Below are 14,102 nucleotides of genomic sequence, written 5' to 3' on the forward strand. Positions count from 1 at the left end.
GCACGAACAACTTTTGTTGGATTGGGTTCATCTTGAAACACCCATACAGTCCACTGCTGTTTACGTTCCGGCTCATATGCATATATCCATCATTCGTCACCTGTTACAATCTTATATACGTCTTTTGAAGCACCACGATTGTATTTACTGCGCATTTGTTTGCACCAATTGACGCGAGCGTCTTTTTGAGTTTTTGTCAAATTGTGTGGGATCCAACGAGAACATACCTTTCTCACACCTAAATGATCATGTAATATTTTATATATGCTGGTGGAACTAATGCCTATGGTTGCCTCAATCTCACACTATGTCACATGACGATCTTGCAGTATTAGGTTTTGCACAGCATCAATGTTTTCTTGAACAACAACTGATTTTGGACGACCTTCGCGAATCTCGTCGGTGAGCGAATGGCGGCCACGATTAAATTCGTTATACCAGCGTTTCACAGTGGCAAAGGATGGGGCTTCATCGCCAAATGTGGAAGTAAGTTGATCGATGCACTCTTGTCTTGATAATCCACGTCGAAAATCGTAAAAAATCATCGCACGAAAATGTTCACGAGTTAATTCCATTTTATTGTTGTCGCGCAATCTCCAAGGCAACATAAACAACACAAATGAAGCTATTGACAAAACATTTGAAGTACGTTATGGTCAATAATGCCAGACGATTCCGTGCAAACGTCAAATCGCGCCTAACTTCAATCAGTGTTGCCAAGGCTCAAAATATAAATAGTGGCCCTCGTATACATTCATTTATATATAGATAGATTTTCATCTAGCGCTGGACTCACTGAAGCACGCTAGGGTCGGCTCGGGGGACCCTTTTGGACGTTCTTGGAGAGCATTATATTAACTAAACGGTCTACTGCAAGAGGGATGCTGCGTAAGGCCATACTTCTGTGTTATGGAAGCGTGTCAATGGTGGAAGCCATAAGTGAATATTTGTTTCAATTAGAGAATTGATTGGACTGAACAATGCATATGTAGAGAACAGTGTAATTATGTAAATAGTAGATTTGATATGATAAATCGTATATTAATTTTCTCTAGGTAATGGATTTTAATTAACGATATACTCCCTGCATGAATTTTGTTTGCCATTTTGTTGAACCCGGGGACAAAAGATACCGTATAATATGGCCGCTTTAAGAAGCCCGACGGTATTAATCTGCTCTGAAGGCGGGTCTGCAGAACAACCGCGAAAGGGATTAAGCGCGAAAATGAATTTTTCACTGTTAATCCGTTTCGCACTTAATCTTTTCGCTTTTATTCCTTCGTTCTTATCCCGTTCGCACTTAATTCGTTTCGCTGTAATTAATGTCGCGATTAATCCGTTTTGCGGTTCTTCCTTTCGCACTTATTCCGTTTCGCGGTTTTTCCTTTCGCGCTTATTTCTGTGTTCCATTTTGGTTTCGGAATTCCTTTCGCGCTTATTCTGTGTTACGTTTCGCGGTTGTGTCCTTTCGTGGTTATTCAACCACCTTCAAGTAAAGTAGGTAGGGAAGGGAGCTCTTAGACTGAAGCAACAAGCGACACGTGTCACCTGGAAACGAACCATCAGGAACAAATGCAACCTTTTGCACAGAAATACATGCCACTTGTCGCTTGCGTGCCGCCCGGACTGGACCCTTTTCTCAATAGTGATCGTGTCGCCTCGGTCTATTGTTCGCTCATGCGAAGTGAATGCTTTCTTGTCACTCCGGTGTGAAATCGGTGTGTCGCTTGTCGCATATTGTTTCGATCTGAAAGCTACCGACAAAGAGAGAAATTTAAGATATGAGGCTAATAGAAAGTCTGTTTGAGTTATTTCACTCAGTTGTTGAGCAAAATAGGTTATCTCTGGAGGAAGAAGACGAAAACAAGTCTCTGCGCAAGTATAGTGACGCGAGATGGCTCCACCAATGAATACGTGAGAGGGAACCGGATTGCGTGGAAGGGGAAAAGCAACTGTCGTTACCAGCCTTCGCAGGAGCGTCTAGTGTTTCTCTCTGGTCACTCGATCGCCCCCCCCCCATTCTCTACCGCTATGCGCGGCATTTCTTGCTCCAGAGTTAGCCGGGAGTATAGTGGATTTTATAGTAATACATTCTCTATTGGAAACAATCTCTTATGTTAAGAAAAATATACAAATATTGTCATTTTTACTTCAAGCATGCCGTGGAACATGTTTAAACTTTAAATCGAGGTTATAACCCAAGAACTCGTGGACTCCCTTGGGAGGCCATGACGCTGCCGTGGTGATCCGCGGACCACAGTTTAGGAACCACTGATATAGATCATGGGAAAGAAAACCCAGAGAATGGGAAATTCCCTGGCTTCCATCTTTCAATATGAACAACGAGGCCATGTGATCATGCTTTTCTATTTTGAACTGAACTTTCCCTTAAATAATAAAAAAGGAAGTCAGATACATGTAAATGTGGTAAAATATACGTAGAAGTGATTACTGAAAAAGGAGACACAATCGCCTTTACGATCCCTCCAAAGGTTATTTTACACACTGCGCACACTGACACCTGTCGGCCGACACGAAAAGGATCGAGGAACCCTTCCCACAGCAGTTAGAATGCAGGTCAGCAGTTCAGCTCGTCTTGCCGACCTTGAGGAGCGCCCGTTTCTTCAAGTGAAGTCTCTTCACTTGTTTCCAAAGAGAATAGGCTTGTTTCTTGCCTTGCTGCCATTGCGATTAAAGAGGAACAGTTTCCCATCCTGACATAAGAGAAAAAAACAAGTCGGCCACGCGCCAGATAGGAACAGTGGCGACCCCCCCCCCCCAGAAAACAAGATAAATTAGATAAAGAAACGTTCTTGTAGCGAAAATATGTAATTTTGTATGCAATTTAGGCGTACACTAGATGTGACTTTCCCCTCAAGAAAATATTCCCTCTCTCTCTCTGTCTCCCTACTTATTTCTCTGGTGTCGTCAATGACGCAAGTATTTGGAAATCTGAATCAATTTAAATTTTGAGTTCCATACACTTTTCGATCTTTCTCTATGGATGGTCTAAAATAAATTTGGCGTGCTTTTCTTGATTATTCAGGATTTCAAGAATCCTGTACCGAAATATCCATGGCCTACAGCAACCTTCTAGATTGAGATATGACTCGACCTTGAATCGTAATTACACATCAAGTTTCAAAGAAAAGGAATTCCTTCTTTATCTGCTTGGCCGACCTCCGTGGCGGAGTGATTAGCGCAGCGCGTCAAGGGTGCCGGATTCGAATCCCGGACTGGGCATGGGTGTTCTTTATAAGTGTCACTTCATTAATTTCATCATATCATAACATCCTCATCTCGCGATTAGCAAAGAGTGGCAGAAAAGCGGAGTAAAACAAACCATAACAATCAATAAATTATTTATCTGTGTAATTGAACATTTCTTTTTTGCGAGCTGTTCATTAAAGTAGCATTGTAAATATATGAAGTATCAAAATAACCTACATCGATACTTTCATGCATGCAAAGTCTGGGCCTTCCCCACAGACAATCTAGAGTTTCAGTTCCGATTCCCTATTCGGTGAGACAAAAATCCGGGCTTAGCTTAACTGTGCATAAATTTATGAAACGATCAACCAAATCGATAAAGGAAACGGGGAAAAATAAAAAAAATGTCTAATCTGTCAGTGTCGCATGTGTGAATCAACACAGCAATGAAAACGCACCTTGGCAACATCGGAAGGCCGAATTGTAGATGACGTAATTCGGGGTTGCCTGATATGTACTTGTTATTGTGCGGGAGCTGCCATCTGGTGGTACTTTCACTACTAGCAGTCAATGATGCCAACTCAAGTGTTATTACCTGAAAATGGTGTCTGATGATAAATGATAATATTCGCTTACCGAAGAGGAGGTGTTGTGAGGGGTCACATACACCCATTTGCAATTTATACTTTATTTTCTTGATGAAAAAGATGAGACCTTCCTTTGATTCTGTTTTCTAAGAGGCCTGTGAATCGAACCAGCAACGGCTTCAGAAGGAGGGCCCAGGGCGTAGTTCCCCGGTCAACTTGTCCGTTCTCAGCAAACATGACATTATGTAAATAAGTGGCCGCGGTGGCTCAGTCGGTAACGCGTCTGACTACCATGCTAAAGGTCCCGTGTTCGATCCCAAGCCGGTTCAAATCCGGGAACTTTTCTAACGTTGGAAGCGGCCCCGGAGCTCACCCAGCGTCGAATAACATGGGTACCTGGAGGGTAAAGGCGGTCAGGGGCGTGATGCTGATCACATCGCCCCCACTCACGACCGGATCAAGAAAGTGTGGAGCGTTACCCCCACACCCCCTATACGCCTTCATGGCGTGGTGCTAAGCACAGGGGAACACTTTACCTTTTTTTAAAAAGTTTTTTTGATATTTATGTTTACGTTAAATGTTACTGCCCACAGAAGGGTCCCGGGTTCGAATCCCGGTCGGGCTTGGTTGTTTGTGAATGTCCATTCATCAATTTCATCATTTCATCACTCATCCCCATTTTCGCAAATTAGCCAAGAGGCACAAAACGCGAAAACTAAAATCAATCAATCAATCAATGACTGCCCACAGAAATTTTCCCGAGCCTTGTGCCTCCGTAATCATATTTTCTGGCGAGGTAATGTTACTGAATCGAACACCGTGTCATCTAGAATTCGGCCTTGGAGTTTTTGTATTTCGTTTTTAACCACGTTTTAAGTGCTTAGGCACCTTAGGCTAAACGCGACTATGAGACGAAATGGATGTCACCTCAAAGGCAAAAATAAAATACAGATGTCTTGCACGGATCACGAACCCAGGAACCAGAGGCGATATTGTGAATCGGACATTCAACGCGTTTGACTACTGACGTCAAATATATGTTCTGGGGTCTTTCATTTAGGTTATGCTTACTTTATTTTTGTTTCGCTTTCGAATATTGTTTACGGTGGATAATTGTTACAAGTAGCTCTGTAACTTTAATACATACTTTCTCACTCTGCGGAACAATGCGCCCTGGATTCATATCCTATGTTTGTTCTATCACCATTAGTTAATTATTCATTCTTTTGATTTTTGATAAACGCAGAAGAGCTAATTAATAAAACATGTCAGAGTAATTGTAATCTACGAGTTGGCAACATTTGACAAATAGCAGACAAGACAGACCAAGAGAAGTGTGAGTGTGCGAGAAAAGTGTGTGAGTTTGTCGGTGTCTTAATTTGTCTAAGAAGTGAGTGTCAAGTTACTTAGTCGACCAGAGAAAGTTTTGTATGACTAAATAACGATAGATCAACCTCTAGAATAATTCAAAATGAAGGAGGGGAAGGAGCCAGTTATTCAAAGACGGGTCGGTGGGACGAACATTAGCAATGTACTTTATGCATTTGCCAAGAAGGTTGGAACAGTGGTTGTTGTTTACATGTGCGGATACTTTGAATTAAGTGTTGCGTGGTTAATAGGACCAGTTATTTTGTCAGTTATTCGTGACGAGTGGAAGAAAGAAAACGAGTACAGAAGAAATCTCGCCAAGGCAACAGCGACAACCAGCGAAAAGGAAGTTATTCTTGCCCGTGTAGATGATCTGCCTTCTTGGGTAAGATAATTTTGTTGTCCACTTTATGTAAGGCCATGCCATTCAATTCCCACTTAATGGGAGTTTTTCATTTCTTCTGATGCAATATTCTATGCTACGATTGACGCAGAAAACATGTCTTCATTGAAATATCATCTTTGATAAATGTAAATATGAGGAACTACAAAAATTCATTTTGTAGAAAATAGAAATATGGCTATGATAATGAACATATTTTTTATGGTAACTCACAAATGTTTACATTTTTTCAGGTCTTCTTCCCAGATGTTGAAAGGGTGGAATGGCTGAACAAGGTAAATATTCCCCCAATACAAATGTAAAACTTTTAGATAAGGACAACGGGTCCGATTGTTTTATGATATTTTTCAAATTCTCCTAGCAGGAAGACTAATTATCGTAGAATTTTGGCAATCATTGTTACACGAAATTTGAAACTTCCTTAAAGTAATGAGCACTGTTTTGATTTGGAAAAAATGTTATTTATGTTGAAAAAAAGAACTTAAAAAATACCTTATGCAAGCATGCATGCCCCCTATGGACAATATATTTTGAATTGACAAGTAACTGTAAGTATTATAGACTAGTGGGAATTAATGTAGAAGTAAATAGGAACCTTAATAGTAAAATACTTTTAGGGACTTTATTTTAAGGTAAAAATCTGATATTCCCCGGATAACTTCTTCGTTTTGTCAATTTTTGACATTTGTACTTACCTATCTGCTTCGCGGAACATTCTTTAAGGTGTATTCACATTTTTCGTCCCGGAATCGGTGGGAAATTTAAACTAAAAATTTATTTTTGTTTGAAATTTTTGAGTCCAAATTTCCCACCGATCCCAGGCTCCGCCCCTGGGGTAATTGACCTACCGCCCCCAACCGCTAATGTGACCCCGCCTCCGCTCCGGCTCCCCGGCGTTATCTATAGAGTCCCTGTTAAAGGCATGTTAGAATTGGCCGGAGTCACCTGCCCCCAAAAGAGCCCCAAACTTTTAAATTTGAAGAAATCCGTTACATCACACAAAACACCTTCCAGATGTTAGACAATGCTACAGGAACTTATTACCGTAAGTAGTTTCTTCTGTAAAAATGAAGAAATCTGTCCGGGGAATATCAGATTAGTACCTATTTTAATGCTAAGAGAACCAAACTTGGCCTGCCTAACCTAACTACAAAAGCATATATTGAACAAGATCTTAAGTAACCAAAATTGCATTCATAGCATGATGAAATCGCAATAAAACAAAGGAACTTGGGCCTAGATAAGTAGGTAATACAAAAATTCTAAAGAACCAACACACTGACACTTCCATTTTGCATATGTACTGTAGGTAGATAGGTTTAGAATTTAAGTAAACTTATGTCCGAGAGTGCACAGTAATCTATTTACGATGTTGCTACTGGAAGTTCTATGTTAAAATGGTGGAGTGGGCATGAGTGTTCCTTCATCTGGTCGTTATTCCTCTGTCACCAGTGCTCAAACTGTGGGATGTCATCCCAGTGATTTATCCACATACCCCCCCCCCCACCCTAGAATTTTCCACAAAGACCCAATTTATTGTCATTTTGGCTCTAATTTTACCATTACACCCCCACCCTAAATAATGAACTTTCACCCTCCCAGATGGAAATATTTAGATAAACCACTGGGTCATCCCCAAGCTGGGAAAATTCATGCAAGTATCCCCCCTTTCGTTGTCACATAGGAGTATTCCCAAGGCTAAGCAAACATCCTCCTCCCCTGCCTTCAAATGCTGATTGTCATAAGGAAGTTAAAGAACTAGGAAAGCGATGTAAAAATAATACAAATTTTGGTAACGATTGTATAAGTCTGAGATGGATTTCTTCAAATTTACAGGAGAAAAGATGAGAAAGTACTTACGGAATTGCATTCTTGAGGACTTTCTGAAGCTGGGGAAATTGTTTTTTCGAATCGTACAACTTATTTGGCCTGTAAGTAAGGTATTTTTCGTCATTCATGCATCTCCGTTGTACGATAGCTCGTGCCGCCATTACCATCGACTACGTGAATCAAATGTTCCATGGGTTCGATTATGTAACCCCCTGTCAGTGTAGCAACCACGCGGTAGTTTTACAAGATGACGTGTGAGCGTTTTTTTTTCCAATTTAAGGTAAGACTCTAGTTTACGTCCTTTTCCTAAGTAATACGTGTCATATATCGTTGGAAAGCTTATTTTATAAGGAATTCAACAACGTAAATCCCAAGGCGAGGAAAAATTTCCTGAAGGAGTAAATCGAGAAAAACCGATGTTGTCCGGATATGCGTAATTGAACGTACTGAGGAATTTTTTAGATGATGAATCACATATTTAGGGGTGAAATGAGTGCTAATGGAACCTAACCTACCAGGCCTAACCTAACCTCATAGGCATACCTCGACCCCGTGAATCTAGCCTCTAGTAGAGTCTAGCCTCAATTTTCGCTTAAAAACCTTTTGTGAATAGTTTGTGCGGCATTTATCGGTTCATAAGTTTGGAAACACTGCACATCAGCTGACGATACTGCATATCAGCTGACGATAGACAACATGAGTCAAGATTTGCCCGCCGAATTAGCAACGACCAATAAATTATTATAATGCTAAAAATAACACTTTCTTCGTGGAAAAAAAAGTGATCCCCAGCTTGAAAAATGTTCCGGTATGCATATGAGGTAAGTAGAAATGATTTTATTTGAAAATAAACGAGTTTAATGTGTCTCCGGCTTATACAACTGGTACCCAAATTTTAAATTTTTATGTCAGCTCTGAATGTTATAGATTTCATTCTTAAATTTTTGAATTTCAGTTTCTTTTCATTGCAGAATAGACTTGTAATGTTACAGTAATGTAAATAAGTTCTTTATTACATTACAAAATTTGGCCCAAGTTTGGATTGTTAAATTCCTAATATATCATGGTGGACAGACATTTTCTAATTATGTCTGTTAACACATGCTCCAGTGTCTTAGTGATTACTTACTGCGAGTTTTCTGGAGAACAATTTTCCCTTCAGTATACTGCTGTATGATTCTTTGTTTGCAAACAACCATTCGTTTACTGTCATCTTGGATACGGACTGCTACTACCATCTACTTTATTTTGTCACTAATGCTTTCATTCTTAGGTTCAGTGGGTCAGGTTTAGGAGTCTTAACATTAATAAAATATCCCTAAATCCTTTCGTCATTAGGTGAGTCAGGTTTAGGGTTTATGACATTAAAATAACGCCCTTAAATGCTTCAAATACCTCATCACGTAATTTCTGGTCTCGAGTACAAAACCCCGGTAACAGTTTCATACATTGGAGACACATTTCTTCAATTTTACACAAGAAACTACTTACGGAAATGAGTTTCTCCAAGGTTTACAACATTTCGTCGAGGTATTTTCTTTCATCATGGAATATATTTGACCGGGAAATCATTTATTTTTCAAGAGAAATATCTCACCGACGCACAATTGCCATTACTTTCATTTGCTTGCCCTATGACAACCAGATGCTGCGTACATTTGATGACGCAAGCCCCTGTCAGTGTTTCAACCCCCCTTTTTTTTACTATCTTTGCCTAACGTAACGAAACCTAACCTAACCTAACCTTATCAGAAATGGTTTGTGGGGCTATCCGTGAATGGTTCGTGTGTCTATCGGTCAGCTACCGTGCATAATGGTTTGTGGGGCTATCCGTCAGCTACCCGTGCATAATGTATAATTTCCACCGGTGACTAACACGATAGTAGGTATTTTTCGGTGAAGAATGTTGAAACACTGCATACTCACAACATGAGTCAAGATGTGCCCGCCATATTGTGTGTTCCGGAAGCGAAAAAAGGAATAAAAAAAACCACTCAGAATGTGAAAAATTGCATTTGTTTTCTTGTAAAAATACACAATTGGTAAGTATGAACCATTGAAACACAAAATATGCTATTTTAATGTGTCTCCGATCTATGAAACTGGTACCCAAAACCCCTTCAAGCCTCGCATGAAAATCTGCAAATACTTGTGTCCTGAGTTCACTAGAATCCAATAACGCCTGCTCGTGCAAGCCACATTTCAAATCATAATTTCTCTGGTAACTAATACTTAGTGAAGCTTTTAACTGTGCTAATTATTTTCTTCGAGCTTTGAACTTATTCCCACAATCGTTACCTCGTATTCTAAATCACTTCCTAATACTCCTGCAAAGCTTTTGAAAAATCATTAAACATTCGGAACTGTTACCTAAAATTTTTGTTAATGTGTTTATGATATACTTATTATATAGGCCTCTGGTGTTAAACGAATTTTATATTAGAGATAGTTTAGAATGTGCATGTACATGTGCAGGGTGGTTTTTGAAGGAAGGATTCTCTGGTTGCTGAGAGAAGTTACTAAGATGATTATCCCCATTGGAAATTTTTCAGATGCCACTCTGCACATAATTATGAATGATTAACACTAGTATGTCGAAGGATATGATACCCCTAGACCAGTGGAAAAGGGTCATTTTGACCCCTCATTAAGAAATGCATTTAGAAATTCTAATTATTTTAGAATGGGAACATATTTTTAATTTATATTATTTTATTTGCTTTATGTGTTATAATCAAAGTGTTTAGGTTGTTTCTGATACCTAATGCTGATATTGCAACATGCATGAATTAAACTTTACAGGGGTCAAGTTGACCCCTCCCACTGTTCTAGGGGTACAACATGAAATTTCACAGAAAGAAATTATATTTTGTAGATACCAATATATCATCTTTAAGGACAAAAAATTATGAAAAGTCACAAAATTTGAAGAAAAGAAAAACTGGATTGTTATTAAAGAAATGGTAAAGGTAGGGGCCATTTTGACCCCTCCCGCTGTTCTAGTGTTAAGTTAGATGTTTACCTTGATTTTTTTAACCTGTTGAATAACTTCAGTGTATGTTCCTGGATTTATGCCCATATATAATTTGTGCCATTTAAAAGAAAATTATTTTGTCATTATGATATTTCTAATCTCTTTCAGATTATAAAACAAGTCTGGCCTAATGTAAATCATTATGCTCGAGGCATTCTGAAAGACTCTATAGAACCCAGCATAAGAGATAGTTTGGCAGCATACAAATTCAGTGGTTTCAAGTTTGAAAAAATGAACCTTGGAAGCATAGTAAGTAAATTCTGTTTTCTTTCAATCATAATTCTCTGGGCAAATTATTACAAATCAAGGTATAGTGCTGAAATATTGCATAGTTGTTAGTTTTAGTTTTGAAAACCAATTAAGCTCTATTTTTATAATCGCACAATTGGTGGTTTGTGCCACACAGTGCTCGAATTGGGGGATGGCATCCCCCCCAACTAAAATAAAGTACTAAATACATCCCTAATTCACTTTCTGTTGTCCCTGTATGCTTTATATGTAACATTCTTCAAATAAAATTTTGAGAGTGCATTTCTCTCTTGCAAACACCTCATAGTAAATTTGTAAGTGTGGGAGAATGCTCACCCACTGTAGAATTGGTACAACTAACAAGTGTAGAACTGCGTGCCTCTTTTTTTTTCTTTAACAAGTTAGAATTAATATCATAGAGGCATTTAAGAAGATTCCAACAATAGATCCCTCTGTCATATCATTAGCATCCACAACAACCAAATTGGGCCTCCCCGATGGTTCAGAGGTAGTGTCATTGCCTTGTAATCAAGGGGTCCCGGTTTTGATGCTCGGTGGAGGCACACAATGGTTTGGATCCCACTTTAAACCCATCGTTCTTTTGCAGGGGTAGTTTTCCACGACAGCGCTGCTACCGACAGTGTGTTTTTCACACACACCGACACAATCGGGGTTCTCACCATGGTCTTTAAGGGAAGGTACGAAAGCCTGATGGCTCCTGCCCTGTGTTACCAACCTCCCGATTAGAAAAAGCTGTTTAATCTGTGAAATTATGCTAAATGCTGATGAATTGTGCTAGGATCTAAATAATAATAACAATGAATGATTATTATTGATAATTAGTAACAGTAATTTATTATTATGATTATTTTTAGTATTAATGTAGTTTTAAGTTATGCATCTATTTTTCGAGATGAGTTCAACATTGAACCTGGAGAAAGTTTAAGATGATTCATTCGTCTACTACAAATTTTAACATTTGTTTTATTTGTGCCCCACAACTGTCTGACAAATCTTTCTTAAGATGTTCCTCGCGAGGTAAACGAGAGAATGAAGAAAAGATGAAGAGGAGAGGATGGGGTTGGAACGGCATGTACCTACTCCGGAAATAAGATCTATTTGTCATTTAATTTTTAATTTCTCAAAATATCGTTCTTTGAAGCTAATTTCTCCCTCCCAGAGAAGCAAGTTTTATTTATTTACTTAAATTTGGGAGACCAACAGGCATTTAGCTGCCCAATTATATTTAAAAGTTTCAGCTACAAATGTACATGTCACACACATACAAGTAAATTTGTGGTTGAATACATTATCAGAATTTGACATGTTAATCTAGAATATACTTAGTCGAAAAAATCACATTATATAAAAGTAGAGCAGAGAATTATTGGTATGTACAAAGAAAAGGAAAGAAACAGAAGTTTACAAATTATGTTAGATTTTCCCATTATGCAATCACAGACTGCTAGGTTTAGCATCATTATGCTAGGGTTGGCATCGCTGCTTCAATACAACTTCCAGCTAAATTTAAGGCTTGGGTTGGTGTCCTCTTTTTCAATGCCCGAGGCGAAGGGGGCTGGGTCCGACTCTCCATGTGTCGAGGGGAGCTCCGGATGCAGACCCACCATTGGAAGGTCCTTCCAGGAAATTTGTCGTGCAGGTCTACGTGTGCGCCTGTCCTATTTACACCTATTGTTTCTTGATGCACACGATATCCGCCCTGTGGCCGAGTGGTTAGCACATCGCGCTGCGACGCCAAGGGTCCCGGGTTCGAATCCCGGTCGGGCTTGGTTGTTTGTGAATGTCCATTCATCAATTTCATCACTCATCCCCATCTTCGCAAATTAGCCAAGAGGCACAAAACGCGAAGTAAAATAAACTAAATCAATCAATCAAATCAATAAATCAATCAACGATATCGAGGTAGGGGTTGCAGCCGATGTTATCAGGGTGTGTGTGTGCAAACGTGCTAAGAGTGTGTAGTGCCTTTCAGTCGAGAAGGGGAGATTTGGATTCCGACTGCGGAACGACATGGGTTCCAGTCTCTGGGTTTTCGGCCTGTGTATAGGACTGGTGGCATCATGAGTAAATTCGGGAACTACGAGTGAGTAGCATAACCCAGTGATAAAAATCTCCTATAACGGCTGGGGGTTCGACGTAATATATAATTATTATGTCCATGCACTTACCTTTTTAGTATTTTCTGTACATTTTTTGATGGATGTACTCATTTATTACTAATTTTTAATTGACAGTGATGTTGTGCAAACAGATTGTTGTGTTGTTTTACACAATTAACATCCAATTGGATAATTAGAATACAGAGGTGGCCAGCAAAATGTGTGGAAATGTTGCTGGCTACCTCTCCCCCCTCACTCACATGCAGGCAAGACAAGCAATAGTGTGTGTGTGAAGGGACAGGGGTGATCATGTTATAATAACCTAAGTTTTCGGGAAAAAATATTACCTACATGAAGGGACTAAAGCATAGGATTATTACACTGAAATGAAAGTCATACCCTACCCAACCCATTTACAAAAGAGCTTGATGCTGAACTGTGATCATGAATCCCTTACCATGGTCCAGCATTCCAAAAAGTTGAGAATTTAGCAACTCACCCCTCAGTTGGGTGCCACTGGACCTAAAAACACCCCACACGAAGTTTGGGACCCGAGCGATATTTTCCAGCAGTGTCCCGTAAGTTTTTACTTTTCCCATAAGGGTAACGCATAGAATGTAGACATCCCCACCAAACATGCTCTACGACTCTCAAAGAATCTGATTGTGTTAAAAATAAAAACAAAAAAAAAGTGTTTACAGAAATGTCTTAAAACAAGTAAATGTCACAACTCAAAATGTACAAAAGAAACTAAGGCAAAAAGTACATAAATAAATATTACCCTACCATATTTATATTTTGGGGCTGGTGTCATGTTTGAGTGTGGTTCGTAATCATAAATGCGTGGGTGTGAATAGTAATTACATGGACAATATAAATGTAATCTGGGAACCTCAAAAGGTGTCCACATGCATGGGGAACAATGTGTAGTAGACTACATATTTACATGTAATTCATAAATCTAAATTTTTATTTTAAAATTAAATTAATATTTTGTTATCACTCAGAACAATACAGTATTCTTGTTGGCCCTGATGAACTTTTATGTTTTCTACAAGTAAGGAAATTATTCATTTTAAGTGACTCGTGCGTTTTTCATTTTTTCTTAGCCTCCAAGAATAGGAGGGATTAAAGTGTACGACAAGAATGTGTCACGAAGTGAAATTATATTGGACATGGATATTTTGTAAGTATTTCATTTTAAATTTATTTTATCACATTACAAAATGATTTACACAAATTTTCAATTGCATGCAGTGAAGAATAAAGATTTATTAGTGTTTATGTTGGTTGGTTGAAGG

At 39.0% G+C, this 14,102-nt stretch overlaps 1 protein-coding gene across 3 annotated transcripts in view; it reads left to right on the top strand.

Annotated features, from left to right (window-relative positions):
- Positions 1-5,108: 5,108 nt before the first annotated feature.
- The window catches only part of Esyt2 (extended synaptotagmin-like protein 2), a 110,746-nt gene continuing 101,752 nt past the window's right edge, over positions 5,109-14,102 (top strand). For all 3 annotated transcript variants that reach the window (XM_083142537.1, XM_083142536.1, XM_083142538.1), the window contains exons 1-4: positions 5,109-5,550; positions 5,802-5,843; positions 10,541-10,681; positions 13,911-13,987. In XM_083142537.1, coding sequence (XP_082998663.1) covers positions 5,269-5,550; positions 5,802-5,843; positions 10,541-10,681; positions 13,911-13,987 — 542 coding nt within the window. In that variant the 5' untranslated portion in view covers positions 5,109-5,268. The remainder of the gene's footprint in view (positions 5,551-5,801; positions 5,844-10,540; positions 10,682-13,910; positions 13,988-14,102) is intronic.

Source organism: Lepisma saccharinum, chromosome 21, assembly GCF_977018435.1.
Source record: "Lepisma saccharinum chromosome 21, izLepSacc3.1, whole genome shotgun sequence".
Taxonomy (NCBI): Eukaryota; Metazoa; Arthropoda; class Insecta; order Zygentoma; family Lepismatidae; genus Lepisma; species Lepisma saccharinum.